Source organism: Mus pahari, chromosome 9 (assembly GCF_900095145.1).
Source record: "Mus pahari chromosome 9, PAHARI_EIJ_v1.1, whole genome shotgun sequence".
Lineage (NCBI taxonomy): Eukaryota > Metazoa > Chordata > Mammalia > Rodentia > Muridae > Mus > Mus pahari.
In genome coordinates, this window is record NC_034598.1 from 24,761,135 (window position 1) to 24,784,802 (window position 23,668).

The following is a 23,668-nucleotide window of genomic DNA, read 5'->3' on the forward strand; positions in this document are numbered from 1 at the left end:
CTTCTGAGCATCACAGTGTCCCCTTATGAGCATCACAGTGTCCCCTTATGAGCATCACAGTGTCCCCTTATGAGCATCACAGTGTCCCCTTATGAGCATCACAGTGTCCCCTTATGAGCAACACAGTGTCCCCTTATGAGCATCACAGTGTCCCCTTATGAGCATCACAGTGTCCCCTTATGAGCACACCCCAACAGCTTTCCCTTAAGCCCATTTCTTAAAAGCTCTACCACCTACCAACCACACCGCAGGCTTGAGACCAAGCTGAGAATTTAGGATCAATCTAGATTCAAGCTCTAATAATACATATCTTTTAGAGATAAGAACTCAAACTGACTAGAAGCCATTATCATACCTTTACACATTTGTAGAAATTATATAATAATCAAATGACTAGTTAGTTGCCAGTTTCTAGTGATGAACTGTGTCTGTCTATCTGTTTTGGAAACCCAGGATCTCCTAAGTGGAGGGTTATTGGCTTGAAATTCAGTCTTATTCATTATGGAAGTTTGACCTTCTGCTTGTTACTGAGGCATCCCTCTTCCCCAGACAGTTCTCTTTCATTTTCTTCAGTGCTGGGCATTGAACCCAGTGCTTTTGATATGCCATGTGACCACTCTGTGCCCCCAAGCCCTAAGAATCAGTGATGACATTTTAAAGATCCTAAATGTGCGTTGGTTTGATGCAAAACCTATACTGGGCACTGCTTGTTTGTGTGGAGTTCCAGAGGTCATCTGTGCATGTGTACACACATCATCATTATTGTTGCAGAGATTATCTGTGTGTGTGTGTGTGTGTGTGTGTGTGTGTGCACATCATCATTATTGTTGCAGAGATTGTGTGTGTACACACATCATCATTATTGTTGCAGAGATTGTGTGTGTACACACATCATCATTATTGTTGCAGAGATTGTGTGTGTGTGTGTACACATCATCATTATTGTTGCAGAGATTATCTGTGTGTGTCTACACACATCATCATTATTGTTGCAGAGATTGTGTGTGTTTACACACATCATTATTGTTGCAGAGATTGTGTGTGTACACACATCATTATTGTTACAGAGATTGTGTGTGTACACACATCATTATTGTTGCAGAGATTGTGTGTGTACACACATCATCATTATTGTTGCAGAGATTGTGTGTGTGTACACACATCATCATTATTGTTGCAGAGATTTATCTCTGTGTGTATGTGTGTGTGTGTGTGTGTGTGTGTGTGCATTTGTGTGCACACGAACATCGTTATTGTTTCTAACAGATGTAGGAATGAACACTGAGCAGCTATTCTAACACGTTTATTACTTTCTTTGTACACAGACTCCCCGGAGACAGAAAAGGCTGTTCTGCCGCTACCATGATGGGAACCGGAATCCTAAGTTCATCCTGGCCCCAGCCAAGCAGGAGGACGAGTGGGACAAGCCCCGGATTATCCGTTTCCATGACATCATCTCTGACGCGGAGATTGAGATCGTCAAAGACTTAGCAAAACCAAGGGTGACTTTTTCTTCTCAGTTTACCAGATATGTGTGTTAATCTTTAATTTGCAAGGTGACAGGAAGGATAACTGGGGTGGCCATAACTTTAGATGGTTTTAACTGTTACTGCCTCAACACAACAGTGTTAACTTAGAGTTTACACTGGTTATCTCAGTTTGTTATCAACATAAATAACACATCCTGTAGCTGGGCTTGAAACAGTGAGGAGTGAACCCCATAGATATGTGTTCACGCACAAAGAGTCTGCGGCTTGCTGTCTCACCGGAAGACCTTGCACATATGTCATGGCTCTCAGTACCACTCAGAGCTCAGTTTTTCATGCCTAGTATTTTTTATCTGAATGAATACTCCAAGTATTCATTTTCCTTTAGGCATAATAATAGTAAAAAAGTATAATTAGGAACAGATATCTTGCTAGTTTTAAAATAGTATTATAATTTCCTAATTTTAGTTTATTATTAGTGTGTTAAAATTTTCTTTTATGTATGGGCGTTCTGTTTGCATGTGTGTCTGTACCGTGTACATGCAGTGCCCATGGAGTCCAGAGTGGGTTAGATCCTCTGGGACAGGAATTGCAGATTGCTGTGTTCTGCCTGCAGTGCAGGGAATCCAGCCTCCGTGCTCTGCAAACATGTGCTCCAAGCTGCTGAGCCGTTCTCCAGCCCCCTTAATCTATATTAGTAAGAAAAGTAGTTGAATGTGAATTATGCCAAATTCTACACTTTTAGTGTTTGGCATAGACACTTGTCTTTTGTGTGGAGTGTGGAGTGGAGACTACCTCTCTGCCTTACCTTTTCCTATCATCTTGTTCTTTAAGACAGTACATCTTATTAAAGATAAAATGCAAACTTTTGTAGACATTATTAAATACATTCTGATTATTAGTTTTTCTTCTGTAACATGTACGGTTGATCTGTTTCTATAAAGGCTGAGGTAGTAAATGTTCTGGAGGACTTTGTCATCTGTGTGGTCTCTTGTCACGACTGCTCAGCTCTGCCATCTGGTGTAAAGGCAGCCAAAGAAAACAGGAAAATAAATGAGGTGGTTATGGTACAATCAAGATTTTATTTCTAAAAGCTGATGGCAGTTTATTTGGCTGGTGGATTTGCTGGCCGGGTATGTACATACTTAGATAACTTTGAAATTTTTTTAAGTTTTATTATTTTTCCAAATTAACACTTTTTTTCCTTAAATTGCATAGTTTTTGTGATGCATCTGGGTGCTGTCCAGGGATCTAGCAGATCATCTGCCAGGCGAAACATTTCTTAAAATCATTCCGTATTTTCTCATTCTCTTTAGAATTCCTAACTCAGTCCTTTATTTATAATCAGACCCAGCTTACGAGTATTTCTTGGTAGCATATTTGTTAAGAATTCACTTTTGAGATGGAAGGCCTCAGTCTTCATAGGAAATATTTTAGTTGAGATGATTTTTGAGCAGTAAATTTAGTGGCAATGCAAGTTATTTTTTCTGTTATTTCAGCATCAACCTCCCATGTATTTTTTTTTTTTTTTTTTTTTTTGGTTTTTCAAGACAGGGTTTCTCTGTGTAGCCCTGGCTGTCCTGGAACTCACTCTGTAGACCAGGCTGGCCTCGAACTCAGAAATCCGCCTGCCTCTGCCTCCCGAGTGCTGGGATTAAAGGCGTACACCACCACGCCCGGCAATTTTTGTTTTTTAAATTATCTTGACTGTCAGCATTTCTGTTAGCAGTGAAACTATGTACTCCTTTTACCTGCGTAGCTGTGGGAAGGCTATTTTACTGTACATATTGTTAAGTACATACTGTCTCTTGAAAAGAGAAAAGAATGACCTTAAAACAAGTTATAGACAATATTGGGACCCTCTAATCATGTTGTCACGAGTTATAATCTGAGGTTTTAGAGTCCATGATTAATTAGTTACAAATGGCCATTCTTATACTTTGCATTTTAGAACCTTTTCTTCACGTTATTAATGTTCTATCCTACTGAAGAAATTAATTCCAACCTTTTCTGTTTGTGTGACCTCTTCATTCAGTGAAAAGCAAGTAAAATCGTTTTTAAGACACATAAAACTAATGGTTTTCAAGGTCCAACACAAGGTGATTGGAAGGGTATTGAGTTATTTTCTATTCACCCTCTTTGGTTTAAAGAAGAAAGAAACCCCAGCGTTCTGGCTGGTTAGGTAAATGTGATCATTTTTGTCTTGTAATGCAACTGTTCTGACGGTTGGCTTCACAGCTGAGGCGAGCCACCATTTCAAACCCAGTAACAGGAGCCTTGGAGACGGTACATTACAGAATTAGCAAAAGGTAAGATTGGATGCCGCATATTTTCCTCCTAATGAGTGTTTTGAACATCCTACCAGAATTCTTCTTAACTGAAGTGGATCGTCTCCAGTCTCCAGCTCAAGTGGCCGTCATACACTCCAGAGCAGTGTGTGAATGAGTGCTTGTGTTTCACGGACTTTCCCTTGACTAGAAGTTCTGCTTTTAATCTCTGATTGGTCTTGAGTTTCAGGAACTAAGTGCATTGTAATGATCAGGTATTAAACTCTCAGGAAACTGCCTGGTCCTTTTCTTTTCCCTTTGTTGTGAGCATGTGAAATTAAGAAAGAAAAAGAAGCAGTGTGTTCACCCCGGGTGGCGTGCTGCACACACACCCCCCTGTGCTGCACAATCACCCCCTGTGGTGATTGTCTGCTGTTGTCTTTTGCCTCCAGGCTGTTCTTGTCATATGGAGTAATCTGGTCTGGAGTTTTTTATTTAAAAAAAACAAGCCACTGGCCCACAAGCTGGCTGCGGAAAGAGCAGCTGTGCTTCTGAGCTCAGCCTTCCAATTCACTTCTTACCTCTGTTGACTTGGATGGTTTAGAGAAAAACCAGTTTGTCTTGATGAAAGTTTTAGAATGATCAACTATTGTAGAATACTTGTTGTCTATATTTGAAGCATTCAACTTCTAGACATGGGAGAGCTCCTGTGAAACCCACTGCTGCAGATCACTGACATAATACGCCTCAAGGGGTTTTAGTCTTAAAAAAGTGAAAGGACAATAAATACATTTACAGTCAGATTCTCTCCGGACAAACAAGTGGCTGTTCCTGCCGCCTTTCTGAGTGTTTTACAATTCGAACCATTACCCACCAGGCAGACCAATCAATCCTTCCAATCACCTGTGGCTTGGCAAAACCAAGAGAACACAGCCCAGAGCCGGCCTGCTGGAGTGTAAGCCTTGTCCTTTCTCTTTTTTCTTTTTGTAGCTGAGCCGAGCTACAGTACATGACCCTGAGACGGGGAAATTGACCACAGCACAGTACAGAGTGTCTAAGAGGTAAGGGAGAATGGACAGAACTTGAGGCGGATTTGGAGTGCTCTTTCCTGAGGGTCGTTTTGACCATATTTATATGACGTAGTTTCTAAGACCTGGATTTCAGATGAAGCTTTTGGTATCTGTGCTTGATTTTCACGGTGGACCAATAAGCAGATACAGGCAGTTCTATGCACTTTCTAGTCATTGGCTAGAATACAGTGCCTGGGGAAGCTCTGGCAGTGCTAGCCAATAGGGAAGAACTTCTAAAAGGCTCCGCCCAGAGCAAGACCCAAGGCTCTGCCTTGAAACTGGGGCTATATGGGTCACTAGTAGCTGTTGAGGAAATGTCTAGAAGGACAAAGAAGCTTCTACAAGTCAGTTTAAAATCCCTTGCTTTTAGCAGCATGCAGAAGTAACTTAGAGTTAACCATGGCGCAGCTTAGCTGCATGACTCCCAGTTAGGGGCTGCGTGAGTTAGTATAGCATTGACCCCTCTGTTGGCTCACGGGATAAAGGCTGCTCAGATCACAGTGAAAACAGATATGTCATTGCACTGAATTATTTTAGTCTAACCCTAAGTAATATTTTTCCACAGATGCAACAATTATAGAAATAATCTTATTATAAACATTTAAGTTTATCCATGGCCCATCGTGTTATTTATATTGATAGTAATTGCTCAACCAATTGTTTAGATTAATGTGTGTAATAATAGTTGAAACAACTCAATCAGAAGCGACTATTTTTTGAAATTGTTTTAAAGGTGTTTGTGATGAGTGTGTGTGAGTCTGGGTGTGTGCATGGTACAGTGGGCATGTGGAGGTCAAAGGGTCTCTGCGTCTGTGAGTCTGTTCTCCACTTCCACCTTGTTGAAGCATGGTCTTGCTTTCTATGTGTGCCATGCCGTGCACTGAGGCCTGCTGGCCCCTGAGGTTCCAGGTGATCGAGTCTCCTCTCATCTTTGCATAGGAGGGCTAGAATTACAGACATTTTGTTTTGTTTCATTTTTTGAGACCAAGATTCTCTACATAGACCAGGCTGACCTTGAACTCATAGAGATCTGCCTCCCTCTGTCTCTCAAGTGCTGGGATTAAAGGCACAAACCACCACTGCCCGGCCAGATGTGGGTTTTGTTTGCTTGCTTGTTTGTTTTTATGGAGATGGAACTCAGGTTTTCATGGTATGATCTTGTATCTGAGCTACTTTGCTAGCCCTAAAGATATTATTTTTAACATGAGCATTTATGTAACAGGAAATATAAAATTTTTTGTACTAGAAAACTACAATGTGATGAATGTACTTTTTGGTGTAAAGTTAGAACTCTAGATTAAGATTTCTCAATATCAACATTTTTGATATTTAAACTATATATATATATATATATATATATATATATGTTACTTTGTAGTACTGAGAGTTGAATCTAGGGCTTCTAGCTGGGCAAGCACTCTACCACTGAAATATGTTCCCTGTCTAAGGTCTAAGGTGTAGCCCAAGTTAGCATGTGACTTGATCATCCTGCTTTATCCTCTTTAGCATTTGCCTATTGGCAAGTGGTTGACAATTGATATTTTGAATCAGGTCATTCTGTGTTGGTGGAGGCTCTTTGACAAGGTTAACAGCACTCACTACATGTCACAACTGGAGGAAGGTGTAGGCTCTCCCCTCCTCTCCCCTCTCCCCTCCTCTCCCCTCTCCCCTCTCCTCTCTCCTCTCTTCCCGTGTTGAGAACCACTGACTAGAGGTCAGTGAAAATGCAAGTTGAGGGTTCAGGGAGGGGGAATGGTGTGAGATTTCCAAGCCTTGTGCTCATTTTTAAAAAATGTTTTAGATTACATTTTATTTATGTGTACGTGTGCATATGCACATGTTTATGTGCATGTATGTATATGTATATGGTTGCACACATGCAGCATGCCGTGCATATATGATCAGAGGACAGTTGGTAAGCTAGTGTAATGGTGCACACACTCAAGAAGCAGAGGCAGGCAGATTCCTATGAGTCAGAGGCGAGCCTGGTCTGCAAAGCACCCCCCATAAAGCCTTTTCCATAGCTCAGGGACTTGTGCACGGGTTTGACATTTTTGGTAGTAAATACTTTAAGTTCTCCTGCTTCTAGGAATGCTTAGATGCAAACCCCCTGCCACCCAAAAGGAGGGGAGGGGAGGAGAAGCAGTGTAATTCTGCAATTCTGCTTTAACGTTAAAGAATAAAAACAACTTTCATGAGTGAAGTGTTTCAGATTGCATTTTTGAAAGCTTTCTTGTTTATAAAATAAATGTGAAGAAGGCATACCCAGCCAAATACATCACTGGACTCAGCAGTTGTAAATAAATTGTGTTGAAAGTGATCCACAACTGTTTGTTTTCTTGTAGCTAAGCAGTTTCAGACTAACTTTTAAGTACCCTAGTTTTATAACCCTGAAAAGTAGCTTTCTTGGGTTGAGAAAGACATAGCCATACTTGATGCTATACATCCTAAGAGGCAGCAGAAGGCTTTCAGCCTGTGGTATTTAATGGCCAAGAATAAATTCTTGGCAAAGAGTGGTGTGTTAAACAGACTAAAGAGAAATGAATTTTATATTTCAATGACTTTAATATTTATTTTTAAAGAAACTTGTATCAAACTAAAAATATGCTCAGAGAGAGAGAAGGAGAGAGGGGGAGGTCTTAGCTATTAAAGAAGCTTCCTACTGGAAATATTACATACATTTTAACAAAATACTAGGGGAAGAATTTCATTGATAGATAAATGGGTAGATGCAGAAGCATATTGTCACCAGTAGGAATCAAGTTTTCTTTGTGGTGCCAGTGGCCTTGTGTGCTAAACAAGGGTCCCACCCACCCTGTGCCGTGTCCCTAGCTCTCATTTAGGGACAGGGTCTTACTAAGTTTCTCATTTATAATTTGCCTTGAATTTGTAATCCTCCTGCCTCTGCCTCCCTAATACTTGGGATTACCCTAGCACAGGTCTGAGGCACTGGGCATAGTTGTGAAAACCTGTTTGAACTTTATATTAAATTTTGAAGTGATAAATAAACCGGTATTTTGTCTCCTTTATAAGTTATGATAAAAATGCTTCATAGAAAAAAAATAGGTGTTTTGAAGTTAATATAATAATCCCTTTTGTTCTAGCAACATCTGCAATTTTAAGATTCCAAAAAGGAATTTAATCTGTATTTTAAGACATTTCTAAGTGAATATATTATTTTCTGAGGAAGGAAAAAAGATTTCAGCGTCCAACAAATGGAATTTTCTTTGACAAAGCATATGTGGAAGTTTGCTGCTGTTTAAAACAAGTTTAGGCTGGCTGTGGTGGTGGGTGTGTGTAGTCTCTCTATGTAGTTACATATACACTCGCTGTGTAGACCATACTTATTCCCAACTCACAGAGATCCTCCTGGCTCTGCCTAAGGAGTGCTGGCATCAAAGGTGTGCGCCACCACTCCCAGCCAGAGTGGCAGAATTTTGACTGATTTCAAATTGTTTAAAACTGCCCTAATGTGTAACAATACTGCCCTCTAATGGGTTGAACATGGTTTTTCAAAGGAAGAGAGTCAAAGTAGACAGATAGACAGTATTATTGCTTAATTATCCTACCTAGACTATAGAAGTCTCAGTCTTACTAATTAGTCGTTGCTTATCATCCATCACTTAAAAGAATTATTAAAAATTGGAAATGATGCTCTTGGGAACTAGTACTTTAAGCCCAGAATTATCATGTCCCTTTGCAAAGGGACAGTCTTGGTTTATAATAGCTAATTGTCACATGTTGGTTTTCACATATGTGTTGTAGAAGGATTTGGATCATATTACTTACATCTTCCACGGAGGTCTGTTAACTGTCCCCAGAATGGCCCCAACTTCACCTTCTTGCTTTCTACAAACTACGTGAGGATGTTTCTTCTTCCTCAGCCAACTTCCCTGTGATGCTTTTAAGATATATGTCAAGATTATTTAAAATAGAGGAATCTTGCTTTTAAAAATGTAGACACGCTGGGCAGTGGTGGTGCATGCATTTAATCCCAGCACTCGGGAGGCAGAGGCAGGCGGATTTCTGAGTTTGAGGCCAGCCCGGTCTACAAAGGGCTATACAGAGAAACCCTGTCTCAAAAAACCAAAACAAACAAAAACAAAAACAAAAAAAAAATGTAGACACACTAATTGAAAGTACGAGACCTTTTGTGAATCCAAAAGGAAGATACTTGGCTATTTAACTTTTAATGAAAGATATGGTATATAGAGAATTAACAAAACAGGTAGGTAGACGCAAGAGGATTGGGAGTTCAGGTCATAGTGAGTTCAAGGGCAGCCTGGGCCACATAAGAGCCTGCCTCAAAGCGACAATGAATAGGCATTTTAAAAGTTTCTGGCCGTGAGGAAGTAGGCGTCAGTTTCTGTCTTTGAGTAATAAATTCATGTTAGGAAAGCACAGACTCACCATTCAGAGCATACTTGACTTACTTTGTGACTCGTGTAAATAAAAAGCTAGGGCTTGGTATATGCCCTCGGTGTTAAATGTTTGCCTAGCATTTGAAAGTCCCTAGGTTTCATCCTCAGCACTGCAAAATGAAATATAATGAGAAAGGCTGGGAAACTGATGTAGGATTATGGGTTTTTCCTGGACAGTTTAGGTTTTTAGTCAGAGCACTTCCCTTACATCTCACTAAGCTTGGACAGTAGAGTTCAAGCTTAGTGAGATGTGAGGGAAGGAAATGTTGACGAACAGAAGCAAAATGAAGGGCACATTTGAAATGGTTCCTGTAAGTTCTGAGGCTTACCTGAGGCTTACATTGGAGGAGCCGTTTGGGTTTTTTTTAATTAATTAATTTATTTATTATTGGTTATTTTATTTGTTTACATTTCAAATGTTATTCCCCCTTCCCGGTTTCCCCTCCACATACCCTATCCCATTCCCCCTCCCCATGCCATTCCCCTTCCCCTTTGCCTCTATGAGGGTGCTTCCCCACCCACTCACCCACTCCTGCCTCACCCCTCTAGCATCCCCCTATGCTGGGACATCAAGCCTCCACAGGACCAAGGGCCTCCCCTCCCATTGATGCCAGATAAGGCCACCTTCTGCTGAACCTTTATTAATGTGAAGTACAGCTGCCAAGTCATAAAATTCACTCTTTTAGAAGATTTTTTAAATGTTATTTTTACTTTATGTATATGAGTGTTTGCCTACATGTATATGCATAAATGTATGTTATGTCTGGTGCCAGCAGAGGTCAGAAGAAGACATCAGATCCCCTGGAACTGGAGTTACAGACCGTTGTGAGCCACACTATGGGTGCTGGGAACCAAGCCCAGGTCCTTTGGAGAGGTGGCCACTGCTCTTAACTTCTGAGCCACTCATCTGCCTTGTTTTTACACTTTTAAGTTTTATCAAGTTTTTTTTTTGTTTTTTTTTTTTTCAGACAGGGTTTTCTTCTGTAGTTCAGGGTGGCTTTAAATTCCCAATACTGTCTCAACTTCCTAGATCCTAGAATTGAAAATGAACCCACAGCTGTCAATTCACCGTTCTGAAGGGCGGATTTCGGGTGTTTTCAGTCCTTTGAGTTGGTCAATTGTCATTTAATTCCAGACATTTTAATATAGTAACATTTATGTGTGTGTGTGTATATATATATATATATATATATATATATATATATATATATATATATATGTACATGTATGTACATGTTCATGTGGAAACCACAGGTTGATGTCAGGAATCTATCTCATTCTCTGCTCTTTATTTTATTTTATTTTATTTTATTTTATTTTCCTGAACTAAGAGTCCGCCCATTTGGCGAGTCTACTTAACTAGCTTGTTCTAGGATACAGTCTCTGTCTCCTGTGTGCTAGGGCACATCATCCACAGACTCCTTAAGCATTGTTTGCATACATCCCATTAACTAATCCATGGTTTTAGATATTTGTAATGAGTCTATTCATAAATTGATGGACATTAAGGTTGTTGTTACTTTTTGGCTGTTAACATTGCTGTGAACATTTCTGCTTCTTATGATTTAATTTTCCTTGCGTATGTAAATAGAAATAGAATTGCTGGTGATAGAGTAACCGTGTTTAACATCTGTCCCATTTCACTGTCCTGTCAGCAGTGCATGTGTAAAACTTACATAAGCAAATAATACATGAATTTGCATGAACAATGTTAGTGCAGTGTTTCACAGAAACATGGGATGTTGGTTTCTTTCCTTGAACTGAATTAGTAAAACTCTTATCAGTCAAGCAGACCAGGCAGAAGTTTGTTATCCGGGCTGGGTGCACTTGGGAGACTGAAGCAAAGGAAGCTAGAGTTGAGCCTGGGCCACACAGTGAAACTCCGAGGGAAGGAGGGTTCCAGGAAGCATTGGCTTGGCACGCACCCTGTCCTGTGTGGTACTTGAGATGGTCAATGTTCTCTGTGTTGCTTTGTAAGTGGCAGGTCTTGGGTCTTATCTAATGGAGCAGGGCCCTAAAACCAACCTTTTCTCGGCCTAGTGCTTGGCTGTCCGGTTACGAAGACCCTGTGGTGTCCCGAATCAATATGAGAATACAAGATCTCACAGGACTGGATGTCTCTACAGCCGAGGAGTTACAGGTAAGCAGCCGTGTCTTAAGTCACTCCCACCTCTCCACGAGGCCCTTTAGACTTGCTGGCACCAAACAGGCAGTGCTGACCTGAATAATCCCTCGGACACAAGTGACGCTGTAAGCCCAAGCATTCGAAGGACATAATGATCAACTGCAGAGATGGAAATGGAAGACACATGTTGCTAAGCTTACTACTAAGCATACTCTTAAAATTTCAAATTATTTATATTTGTATTATATCCCGCGTGCGTGCAGACGCATGTCTACGCTGTGAGTCCTCAGTTTGGTGGCACCTGCCTTTACACCCAGCCATCCCACTAGTTCCGAATTTTTCTTGTTAACTTCTAGACTCAGTCTACTTGTTGAATGTCTGGAGTGAATTTTGACTTTTTAAAGGTATTCTTTAACCATGTACCATACGGTTTGCCTTGGTTTACGTGTGGCTACCTGGTTGTGACCTCATCATCAGGCTTTAATTCCAGACGTTTCCATCACACTAGCAAGAAACTGCACACCCTGAGCAGTACCCCAGTCCCCTTCCTAAGCCTCTGGCAGCTACGAGCTGCTTTGTGCTTCTATGGATGTACTTATTCTGGATATTTTTATAGGGGTTGTTTAATATGTGGCTTGTCTGTCAGGTTCCTTTCCCTAAACATCATGTTGGCAAGGGTTACTGAGGCTGAAGCGTGTATCCCACTTCCTTCCTTTTCATGGCACAATCCTTTGTGGAGTCACCATCTGGCTGCTCATTAGTTGGTGGGTACCGGGGTACCTTCTGCTTTGCTGTTGTGGATGATTCTACGTGCAAGGTTTTGTAGGAGCAAACATGGAAGTTCCCGTGTGTGTACGAATGAGAGTGGAGTCACGTGATAGTCCTGCACTTAACATTTGAAGAGCTTTCAACAGTTTTCCTCAGTGGGTGCAGCAGCAGCAGCACATGCAGGTCCCAGCTGTGTCTCCTTGACAACACCACTTTCTCCAGGGTTGGTGCAGCCTGGCGGGAGCTGCAGCTGCTGCTTCCTGGGCTCACTTGCATGTTCCTGATGGGCTTATTAGTCATTTCTGTCATTCTGTTAATTTGTGGTCTTTATATATTCTGGATACTAGTCCCTTATCAGATAAACGTCTTATAGATTTTAAATCCCGCTCTGTGACCTGTCCTCATTCTCTCAGGGGTGTTCATTAGCACAAGTTTTAATCTGTGTGTGTGGGTCATGTACTTGCACCCAGGGGAAGTGAGACGAAGGTGTTGGGTATCGTGCTCTGTCACTCTGCCTTCTTCCTTGAGACAGGATCTCAGGGAGCCCCAGCGATGCTTTATCTCTCCTTCAAACCCTCCTCTCCCCCTCGAGCTGGCATTACACGTGTGCACAGGTGTGCCCTGTTCTAAAAACCATGGGTGCCAGGAACTCAGATCCTCACATCACACCTGTGCAGCAAGCACTCTCCCCCCCCCCCAGCCCTCCCCACGACTTCTTACTGACTGATGCAGTGTCACTGATGCTGTGTCACTTTCTATTGCTTGTGCCTTTAGGTATCTTAAGAAGCCATTACCTAATCCACAGTCAACTATATGTCCTATAGTAGTAATAGCTGCAGTTCTCTTTCTCCATGTGCTAGGAACTAAACCTCAGGTCTTAAGCATGTGACCATACACTCTGCCCTTGGCCCTAAAGAATTCTGTTATTACTTACATTCAAGTCTTAGGTCCATTTTAGGTATCTTACATGTGGTATTGTGAGGGAGGTGGGATCCAGTTTCGTTACTTCCAACTGGATGTCAATTGTCCCAGTACCATTTATTGAAATCTCCCCCTGCTCTCATTGGAGAACTAAGTATTGTACTTTTACTTGACAAACACTAATAGTTTGAGTGTCCTTTTTCCTTGTCACAGGTTTAGAGTGGCCAGGATGCTCTCTGTGGCAGGTCATACTTCTGAGTTTGGGATTTCCCCTTTGTCCTGTGGTGATTCCCCCTCCCCCATTCTCCTTTTCATTAATCTGCCATCATGCGGTCCCCAAGCTGCTTGCCTAGAGGCTGTCAGATGGCAGTGAGCACGGTTCCTTCACGTCTGTCCCTGCAGGCACACACTATGAGTTTCATTTCTACATTCTTGTACTACTGTTCTGTCATCTCTTGTAGACTGTCACAGGTTTATCACAGGAGACAAGGAGGTGACACACTGCAGGCCTTGCTGTCTTCATGATCCTGAGGTGTAGCTTTCACTGCCAAGTTGTTAAATGAGAACCAGCAGCAGGCTGTGTAGCTGCTGCTAACATAGCCCAGCAGCTGAGCTGACACTCAGCCATGGCGCTAAGGTTTGTGCGCCTCAAGCAGGCGGCTGGTATGAAGGAGTCGCTTACATTGCCTTTCATTCTGTGGTAATCTGTCTTGATATTTATCTGGTTTTTGGTTGGTTGGTTGATTTGGTTTTGGTTTTTCGACACGGGGTTTCTCTGTGTGGCACTGGCTGTCCTGGACTCAAATCTGTAGACCAGGCTGGCCTTAAACTTAGAGATCTCCCCGCCGCTGTTTCCCAAGTGCTGGCATTAAAGGTGTACACCACTACCTAACCCTGCTTAAACATCGTTTTGATGTCTTTTTCTTCCCTAGCCTAGTTTACCCTACTTTTACAACCTTCTAGAATTATTACATTTCTACTTCCTAGAGGATCCAAGTGTTTGTACAAGGTAACAAAGTACACAGTGTCGACAGAAGGCTCTACCATGGCGGTGCTCTGAATTGTCTTCTGTTTCCTCAGCATTTTATTTTGTGGTGGAGGGTAGGAGGTAAAGACAGGGTCGTTCTCACTTTATATTGTATTTCAGCTGTGACGTGGACTCAGACTGAATGCTTCCATTGCCTCTTCTGCCCCCTCACTGGGGCACCATGGTAACCGTCTGACGCTATTAGGACCCACAGCAGGGGTGATTACATTGGTGTGGACTTTTCCCCTTTAACCTTAAGTGAGAAAAATTATGTAAAGGAAAATGTCTTTTTGTTAAGTGCATCGGGTTAGAGAGATAACTGCGTAGATAACAGTATAGCTGCTCTTCCAGGGGCCCCAGGTTCAGTTTTCAACACCCACATTGTAGCTCACACCTTCCGTGATTCCATTTCCAGAGGATCTAGTTCCCACTTCTTGCCTGCACAGGTTCCAGCACACACATGCACATACAAATATACACTCATGAAGGGCTACAATATACAAACTTTAAAAAAGAATTTATAGTTTACTTAACTATATAAGAGGTCAAAGTGGAGGATCTTAAGAATTTTTTGAGTATTAATCTTGCTTCCCCCTTTTTTTGGTACTAGGGGTTGAACTCAGAACCTCATTCATGCTGTGGAGACTCTGCACCCTTCAGTGGTAATATTAGTAGTTCTTAGTCTTTTTTCCTTTTTCCTTCAGGTAGCAAATTACGGAGTTGGAGGACAGTATGAGCCCCATTTTGACTTTGCAAGGGTAAGTGAAAGAGTAAACTTGGGTTAGGGAACTCCATGTTTAAAGAGGAAGTCTCCAGGACCCTTGTTTAAGACAGAAGAAGGCTTGATTGGGCGTGGGTGGGGCGGGAGCAGCTGTAATGAGGTTTTTCAGTGAGAGATGAAGCTTAAGTTCAGGTACGGAAGGAAACACGGACAGCTGTGGGGCTGTGGGCAGTATTATGTCGGTCCCTGAGCAGTATGGGCTATGCGGCTGCAGCAAGGACAGGAGCAGGGTGCACTACCTGGGGGAGGCTGAAAGACAAGGAGCCCCGTGAGAGAGCAGATACTGAGCATGCAAAGCCCACAAGTCGGGGGCCCAGCGAGGCAGATGGAGGAGGAACGTGAGTGGGTGTGGTCAGGAGGAGGATCTTTGCTGATTCTGTCTTAGTATAAAACACAGTGTCTGATTGACAGTTGTGACAGGTCGTAAAAAGCCTTCTCAGCAGAGAACAACAACAAAACCCCTCACGAAAGGCCTTTAAGACTTGGAGTTCAATGCCTTGTTGAGCCTGGAGGAGGCAGAGGTTGTTCCCCACAGGGCCACTGAAGCCTGGACAGTTGTGGGCCGGGGATGAGGCAGGAAGACACTGCGGGCAGCGGCACCTAGAGCTCCGGGTACCAGCTCTGAGAGCGGACTCGCCTCTAGTCAGGTCACACTCAGTGGGGAAAGGGTGGCCTGACAGGAGCTGCTCTCTGGGGGTTGTAAAGCACAGACCCAGCCTCCTGACAGAGGTCACAGTTGCTCAGTGTGACAAAAGCAGGCTTCATTCTCCCTGCAGATTTAAAAACCGCCAGTGGCTAAGGGAGGCTGAGAAGACTGTGGCAGCCACAGACAGGCACATACCCTGAGTTGCTTGCATGCTGTGTGTGTCACCTGTAACAAAATCAATGGTGACAAAAATGACAAACTAAGCAAAGGGAAGTTCTAAATAGGAAAAAATGTTAACATTTAGAATTTAAAGGATATAGGGGGGTTTTCTTTGGTTTTGTTTTTTTAAAGGTGAAAGACAAGTGAAGTGAATTGGGCAGTAGATGTGAAATACTTACAAGAACTCACGAGAGTGAGAAACACCCTGGAGTCCAGGAGCTGCGAGATCATGAGACTCCATTAAAGTGTGTCGTTAGTAATCTCACTTAACCAGGTCTTACCACAATCTGAAGCGTCTGATACCACGTTGTGAGATCACAGACGCCACTCTCGTCCTCTTCAGGGTAGAAGCAGGCGTCCATCTGGGAGCAACTCTCCTGGCTTTATCTTAGATCCCCATGTTTTTTTCTTGTGGAATCTTGCAAAAGCTGCATTTTTGTCTCTTCTCCACTTAATTTCTGATACTGAAGTCAGGATTTTGATGGTATCTGGTTAAAAGTCCCATTATAAATTTAATAAAACATTATCTTAGCTTAGAGATAATCATTGATTCCTAGTAAGTAGCAAATGAGAGTATGGGACACTTCCGTGAACCTCTCCCAACACGCACAACCCCAGTGAGGAGTGTGCCGTGGGCATATTCATGGCGTGCACTGTGATGTCACCAGTTCTGCTTACTTGTCATATGGCTCTGTACTTCTGGTATAGGTGACCTTATGTAATCCTGTGGTGCCCAAGGTGTATCACTGTCACAAGGCTCCCTGTAGTGGTTGTTACTACACACACCCTTCTCACATCCTTCCACTAGCACCATTAGACAGGAGAACACACTATTATTCAGTCAGAAAACAGATGTAGAGTTTGTGTTCCGTGATTTTGCAGGTATATGGGCTGGATCGAGCACTCGGAAGGCTAGTGGGACACAGCACACTGGCGGGCACAGGCAGCATTTGGGTTGTGTTCTTTCACTTACTAATGCTGTGCCCCTGGAGTGTTGGTGTTACTGAATTTATACCATCATATTCACTGTTTTATCCGCAGAAAGATGAGCCGGATGCTTTTAGAGAGCTTGGGACAGGAAATAGGATCGCCACGTGGCTGTTCTACGTAAGTAACAGCTATGCTTGCCTTGGATTCAGCTGCAGGGTCACTTACTCGGGCATCCTTTATGAAGTTGGTTTGGTGTGGGTCCTGTTTAGCATTCTTAAGTTTTTATTATCCAAGTACCTCTTAGGGAGATGGTCTGGAGTCATCTGACTACATCATGAGTTCCCAGCTAGCCTGGGTGTCGGAATATAGAAAGGGCTGGGACTGGGGCTGGGGCTGGGGCTGGGGCTGGGGCTGGGGCTGGGGCTGGGGCTGGGGCTGGGGCTGGGGCTGGGGCTCTGTGCTTCCTTTAGCATGCAGGAAGGTTTGTGTTTCACTAAACTCAGGGCCTAAAATACATTAAGCAAACACTCTTCCTACGTGAACAACTCCAAAATTAACTTAATATTTGTTTTACTTTTATATTACCTGACAAATCACCCCAAAACTTTCCCCGATTTGTGGGTAGAGGGAGGAGCGGTACCTCAAACCTGAGGTCTCATGTATGTTCTGCATGGCTTTACACAGTAGTCATCATTTCCTCCTCTAGCAGAGATGCTGATGGGGTCTAACACCCTCTTCAGCTCTCTCGCACACTTACGTACTACGCTCTTCTGGAAGGTGTATGCAGAAGGGTCTCTGTGGGCCACTACCTGCACAGTTCTAGCCAGTCGTTGTGGCTAGGCATCCTCACGGCCCGGAGAGGAGCAAGCCTCTCAGAAAGAAAATTGTACATGGGTGTGGCCTTTTTACAGCCTGTCTTCAGGAGTCCAGAGTGTTCTTCCCGAGGTGTTTTTAAGTTGCACCTGCTTCCTCTGAGCTCCGTCCTCAGCTCCGCCCAGCTTCAAGGGGAGGGAATGTGGGCTGCACCACTTGAAATGAGTTCCAGAGCAGGTAGCGCCTGGAGCTGGAGCTCACAATCCCATGCAGTCAGAATGTATTACATTTGAATAATACACTTAGTTAGTGGTGTAACCCTTCTTTTTAAAATGTGCTTTAGCAGGGCATGGTGGCATAGGGTTTTAAAAATTTAAAGTACTTGTTTTAGAGGTGGCTTTATGATACAATACATAGTTGGGCTTTGTTTGGTATTTTCTGATTGTATGTTTAAAAATCTTCACATTGTGGTGGGGTTCCTTAGTGTGTGTTATTTTTTTCTGTTAATTTAGGTTTGTATTTTTTTTCTAGGTCAACTTTATGATAACTGTATATAATTCTTTAATCTGGGTGGGTTGGTTCTTTTTTTTTTTTTTTTTTCTTTTTCTTTGTTTAAATTTTCTCTAAAGAACGATTGAGAATGGCTCAGTCATTAAAGTGCTGAACAAAACATGAGGACCTAAATTTAGATTTTCAGCCCTCAACAAAAAGCCAGGCCTGGTGGTACACATCTTTATTCCCTGTACTGGAGAGGTAGACAGAAGGCCTGAGGCTTGCTGGCCAGCCAGCCTAGCTGAATAGTGAGCTCCTGGTGAGATGTCTGACTGAGCAGGAAACAGCCCTGTGTCATAAAATGAGGTAGACAGTAATTGAGAGAAGACGCCTGCTGTCAGCCTGTGGCCTTCACACCCACATAACTACACCAGAGATAAATTTTATGTAAGCAGATATTCACTGAGTGCCAACTATTAGTGAGGACTTATTCCCTACACTGAAGGTTGTCGGCAAGTGGAACCTGAGTTCCTGCCTTCTAGAGAGGACACTTGAAAATGCTTGCATACACATCTCATTGCCTCATTATTTACTTTAAGATCTTTCTTTTCTACCTGAGTTATAAGCGTGACTACCCAATTCTAGCTCCATCTCCCTCTGTCGTTATTAGCTTGGGTGCATGCGTCTAAGCTGTGTAGCATGTTAACCCAAACAGCCCAGCCATACCTAAGCATGCCTCCAGTGTCCATTCAGCATCCGCTCCACCCAGTGCTACCTCTCAGCGTCTCTACCCTCGTTTCTCTTGTAGATGAGTGATGTGTCTGCTGGAGGAGCTACTGTTTTTCCTGAAGTGGGAGCCAGTGTTTGGCCCAAAAAAGTGAGTATGGTTTGCTGCGGGGCTTGGTTTTGTCGAGTCTTTTTCTCCTGAGTTAGAGCTGTACCTACAGTTAGTGGCTCAGGCAGTGCACTATATTTTCAAACTACATCCATCCCCAAGTAAAGGTTGGGTCAGCCTTATGGTCTTAACTTCCATATGACCAAGAAAACGTCTGAAAGTGATAGCCCCCCAGAGTTAGAGAGCAGCATATGCTACTATAGAGGGGACAGGCCACGAAAAGTGGAAACCTGCCATTTCACTGAGTGATGACGCTGGACTGGTCTCTACAGGGCACTGCTGTCTTCTGGTATAACCTGTTTGCCAGTGGGGAAGGAGATTACAGTACACGGCATGCAGCCTGTCCCGTGCTAGTTGGAAACAAATGGGGTAAGTAGTTCCTATCTTCTCAGAGAAATGAGTCATTTCACTCTGAAACTGTTAGATCCTGTGCCTTAAAACAGAGTGCTTTCTCCCATGGATTTGCCAGCATGGGTTCACATTGTGTGAGGTTCGGCCACGCCTGTCTCTGATCTGAATGTGTGTGTCCCCTAGATGAGTGTTTACGTGAGATTGCTTTGCAGGTGCATGCTCCTCCTCCAGCTGACCCTCCAAGAAGCAGGAGTTGGAAAGTTAGTATTTTCCCCTTGAAAGGTTACAGTCGGAGACTGTGTCCTAGTGGGTAAGTCAGAATACAGCACAGTGCAGCCTGCTGACCAAGATGGAAGAGGAGAGGGAGATGGAGCCTTCCTAAGCCTTAGGTTAATTTTTGTTTCCTCAGCACACAACAGGTTAAGTGCCAGGATAGATTTGGTTAAGGCGCCTGGCTTTAGTGCAGAATTTAGAGGCCCTCCTTTGCAGACCATGCAGGCATAGGATTGCCCATTAACAACTAAAATTGAGAAAGAGGTTTAATGTATGATAATCCAGTGTATGCATTTCAGTGTATCAGTGCCACATTGCAGATGCTCACAATCTGTATGTCTAGAGGTTATCACATAACCACTGTAAAGGGGCCTGTTCAGCAAGGACTTAGAATCCCCTCGCAGATTATGATGCTTACGAAATGTTGGGCCGCACTGAGGACAGCAGACAGGGAAAAGAGATTTAGAGACTCTGCTCTGTTGTGTGCATGGGCAGCAAGAGGTCTAGTCGTAAGCAGCAGCAAAAAGTTTTGGCTCAAAAAATAGAAGAAAAATTGGCCAATTGATGAATAAAGATTGTGTACCAGAGAGGTGATGATAAGGAGTGTAGGGACCTCGTTCAGATATGTTGATCAAGTCTAGGAATGTGAGGATAGCTGGTCTACAGAGTGAATTCCAGGACAGCCATGGCTGTACAGAATTTCTCTGTCTGGAAACCCAAACATTACAAATCCAAGACAACAGTATGAATATGTGACAGTAAAGACGTCCAGTACTCCTTTCCAAGGAGGAGTTGTGTTCCTGTCTGCTTTGGGTTTGGAGGGAGGACTTGGAAGAGGTGAACACACTCCACTCTGTTCTCGCTGGCTCTTAGCACTCCTGTAGTTCACTGTGAGCCTCACTGGGTGTACGTCCAGTTTATGCAGCATCTGCCTAGGTCTGGTTTTTAATCTTAAACTTTTCATCTGTGTTGAAGCGGCCATAGACAAGCTTTTGGATCAGAAGAACATTCTTTTTTCCCTCTCACAGTATCCAACAAATGGCTCCATGAACGTGGACAAGAATTTCGAAGGCCGTGTACTCTGTCAGAATTGGAATGACAACCAGGCTTCCCTTGGCTCCTGCTGTCCTCTAATGCACCAGGCACGATTGCTGACTATAACTCTCAGACGTTTACAGCTGACTAACACTCCATGATTGACTGGGTCATGAGCCTCATCCCCATGTCTCATCTGTGGACAATCACTTATTGGGTGGATTGTTTTTTTTAATTAACACTCAATCACCATAGTATGTGAAACTTATGGTTCAGTTATCACAGGATACAGGGCATTTAAAATGAGGAACCTAATTTTGTTGTTTAAAAGGGTTTTTTGGTTAATTTTTTTTTAAAAAAGCATCTAGGAGTAGATTTCACCACATGTCAGGAGCTGGTGGAGCAGGCAAGGCTGTGTGGCAGACGTGCAGACGGCAGGCATGCAGATGGCAGGCATACAGACGCCCATGCGCTACTCTTCCGCTGTCTGGACTGCTGAGCACGGGTAACTAACTAGGGCCCAGTCAGGTCTGCTAGTCCATGTGCAGAGCTCCTGTTATTTAAAGAAACTCTTTTTATCAAATCCCCCTCCTCACCACGGGTGAATTCAGCCAGTTTGAGAAAATTACTTTGTTCAAACAGTCCTGTGGAACTGGCCTCCCAACCGAGAGCTCAGACTTCGCCCTTTTCCTCAGTGACTGCTGGTTGTCCAGAGACTGTTCCAAGTGCCAATCCGCTGCAGCAGGCGCTGGGGTTGGCATTCCAATTAAATTCTGTGCCTTAGGAGACTGGGAGTTAAAAAATGGACAGGTCCTTGTACTGAGGGAGTTGATTTTTAAAAAGAAATGTTTTATAAGAAGCCAAGATGTTTGTTTTTTTCCATTCTGAAATGTGTTATGATAACAATGACCTATTTATGATCTTAAATCTTTTTTTTTAAAAAGTCTCTGTGTGGTATTTTCATGTTTAAATCCAAATGTAAAAATTGAGCGCTGCTCCCAGGCCAGTTCTAATTTACTTCTTTACTGCATAGTGGTTAGACATTTAGTCACCCAGAATATGCGTCCTCGGGATATAGCTTCGGAGAATTTGTTCCAAGACTGTGACGCTTTGATATGAGTTGTTACAGTAAAGACATGTGCAGTTTCTCCTATTCAGAAGCAGGGGTGTGGTCTTGAGGCCCTGCACTTGATGAATATGAAGGAATTCTTTACACAGGGCTCCGGCTCACTTTGATACTCTGGGAAAGTAGATATTAAAATGAGCTGTGTCCATCACAAGGATTTTAGCAAAAAATAACAAAGATTAAGTTCAGCAATTTAAACTGATTTTGTAACCAAACTGTTTAAAATAACAAACAGGCTGGAGGGGCTGGTGAGATGGCTCAGTAAGGGCATCAGCTGCTCTTCCAAAGGTCCTGAGTTCAAATCCCAGCAACCACATGGTGGCTCACAACCATCCATAAAGAGATCTGACTCCCTCTTCTGGAGTGTCTGAAGACAGCTACAGTGTACTTACATATAATAAATAAATAAATCTTTAAAGCAAACAAACAAACAAACAAACAGACTGGAGATGGTGGGCCCGTATCTTTGGTCCTAGCATGTAGGAGGCAGCAGCAGAAGAATCTCTCTGAGTTCAAGGTCAACCTGACCTACATAGTGAGTTCTAGGTCAGCCAGGGCTACATAGAGAGATCCTGTCTCAAAAACAAGCAAAGCTCAGGCAGAGCTCAGACAGAGCAGCGGTGTGAGTCCTTGGGGTCCATTCCCACTACCCAAACCCTGTGTTCTAGCTAACATGAAAGCAACAGATCTTACAGTAAAATGGGGATTTCAAGTCTAAAAATCAGTTCTGTCACAAGGTGTTAGCAAGTGGCTTATAAGTTAGGGAGCTAACATACGCATCAGCCTGCCTATGCTCCTGAGGACTGATGAGAACCAGCAGTGGCCTATAAACACATGAGGAGACGCTCCACCTCCAGTCCTTTAAGGAGATCAGCAGTGTTAACCCAGGGTCCTATCAGGACAATAAAGTTGCCTAGAATGTGTGAGATCTGTTATTATGGAAAAGTTCCTCAAAATTCAATTTCCTATCATCTGTTTCTGGGTATGAAATGAAGGCAGGGGTGGAATGTTTATACCGGTGCTCATAACAGGATTATTTGTAATCACCATAAAGAGGAAACAACCTAAGTTCAGAAACAAGTGAGTGGAGAAACGATGGCATGTGCATTAGAAAAATATCCACAGCCAATTCATCCCGCTCAACATGGACGAACCCACTTAGACAAGATCCCTAGAGGGGCCGATGGTGCCTGAGCAGAGATGAGACACTTGGAGTTAGTATTTAATGGCTATGTTGCACAGCAATGTAATACATTTACTGTGATCTAAATACACTCTTTGATTTCAGATTTACTTCCCGTGTACAAATGTTTTGTCTGCATGTATGTATGTATGTGTACCTCATGCAAGTTTGGAGCCCTTGGATATCAGAAGCAGACATCAGATCCTCTGGGGCCCGTTAGAGTTGGCTGTTAACCATTACGTCGCTGCTGGCAAATGAAGTCTAGTCATTTGTAAGAGCAGCAAGAACCAAGCCAACCCTCTAGCCCCTAAACACATAGAGAGAAATCGTCAGGCATGCCCAAGGTCCCAGGCTCAACCTTCAGGCTTCTCCAAAAAGCAGAAAGAACTAATGTATCACAAGTTTTAAGTTTGACAATTTAAATAATTGTATTACATTCTAATTCTTTTTATAAGTCCTCCAAATTGAAAGCAAGGGAATCTGTCCATCCATGTTTGTGACTGTAGTAGCATTAGTCCTATTGGCCAAAGGTGGAAACAATATTTATCTATAACTGAATGGATGGGTGAAGGTTAAAAAAACAAGATGATTTTTAAAATCTGAAATCAAAGAACTCAAGAGAATTGACAAACATTGAAAATGAGCAGAACGCCAAAACAAGACGAAGGGATGAGAACATCTTTAAAACAACAACAATGGTAAGCCAGGCGTGGTGTTATACATCTTTAATCCCAGCACTCAGAAGGCAGAGACGGGCAGATTGCAGACTTTGAAGCCAGACTGCTCTACGTAGTTCAGGCCAGCCCCTGGGGCTACATAGTGAGACTCAAGACAACTT

The 23,668-nt window shown here is 43.0% G+C and overlaps 1 protein-coding gene across 2 annotated transcripts in view; it reads left to right on the forward strand.

Moving 5' to 3' along the window:
* The window catches only part of P4ha1 (prolyl 4-hydroxylase subunit alpha 1), a 49,095-nt gene extending 27,278 nt beyond the window's left edge, over positions 1 to 21,817 (forward strand). Inside the window, exons 8-15 of one of the 2 annotated variants that reach the window (XM_021204439.2) lie at positions 1,326 to 1,502; positions 3,726 to 3,796; positions 11,286 to 11,385; positions 14,791 to 14,844; positions 16,774 to 16,839; positions 18,776 to 18,844; positions 19,135 to 19,231; positions 20,515 to 21,817. In XM_021204439.2, the coding sequence (XP_021060098.1) occupies positions 1,326 to 1,502; positions 3,726 to 3,796; positions 11,286 to 11,385; positions 14,791 to 14,844; positions 16,774 to 16,839; positions 18,776 to 18,844; positions 19,135 to 19,231; positions 20,515 to 20,585 (705 nt within the window). In that variant the 3' untranslated portion in view covers positions 20,586 to 21,817. Of the gene's footprint in view, positions 1 to 1,325; positions 1,503 to 3,725; positions 3,797 to 4,744; positions 4,816 to 11,285; positions 11,386 to 14,790; positions 14,845 to 16,773; positions 16,840 to 18,775; positions 18,845 to 19,134; positions 19,232 to 20,514 lie in introns of both variants that reach the window. The other variant, XM_021204438.2, reaches the window with a different exon arrangement.
* The last annotated feature ends 1,851 nt before the right edge of the window (positions 21,818 to 23,668 follow it).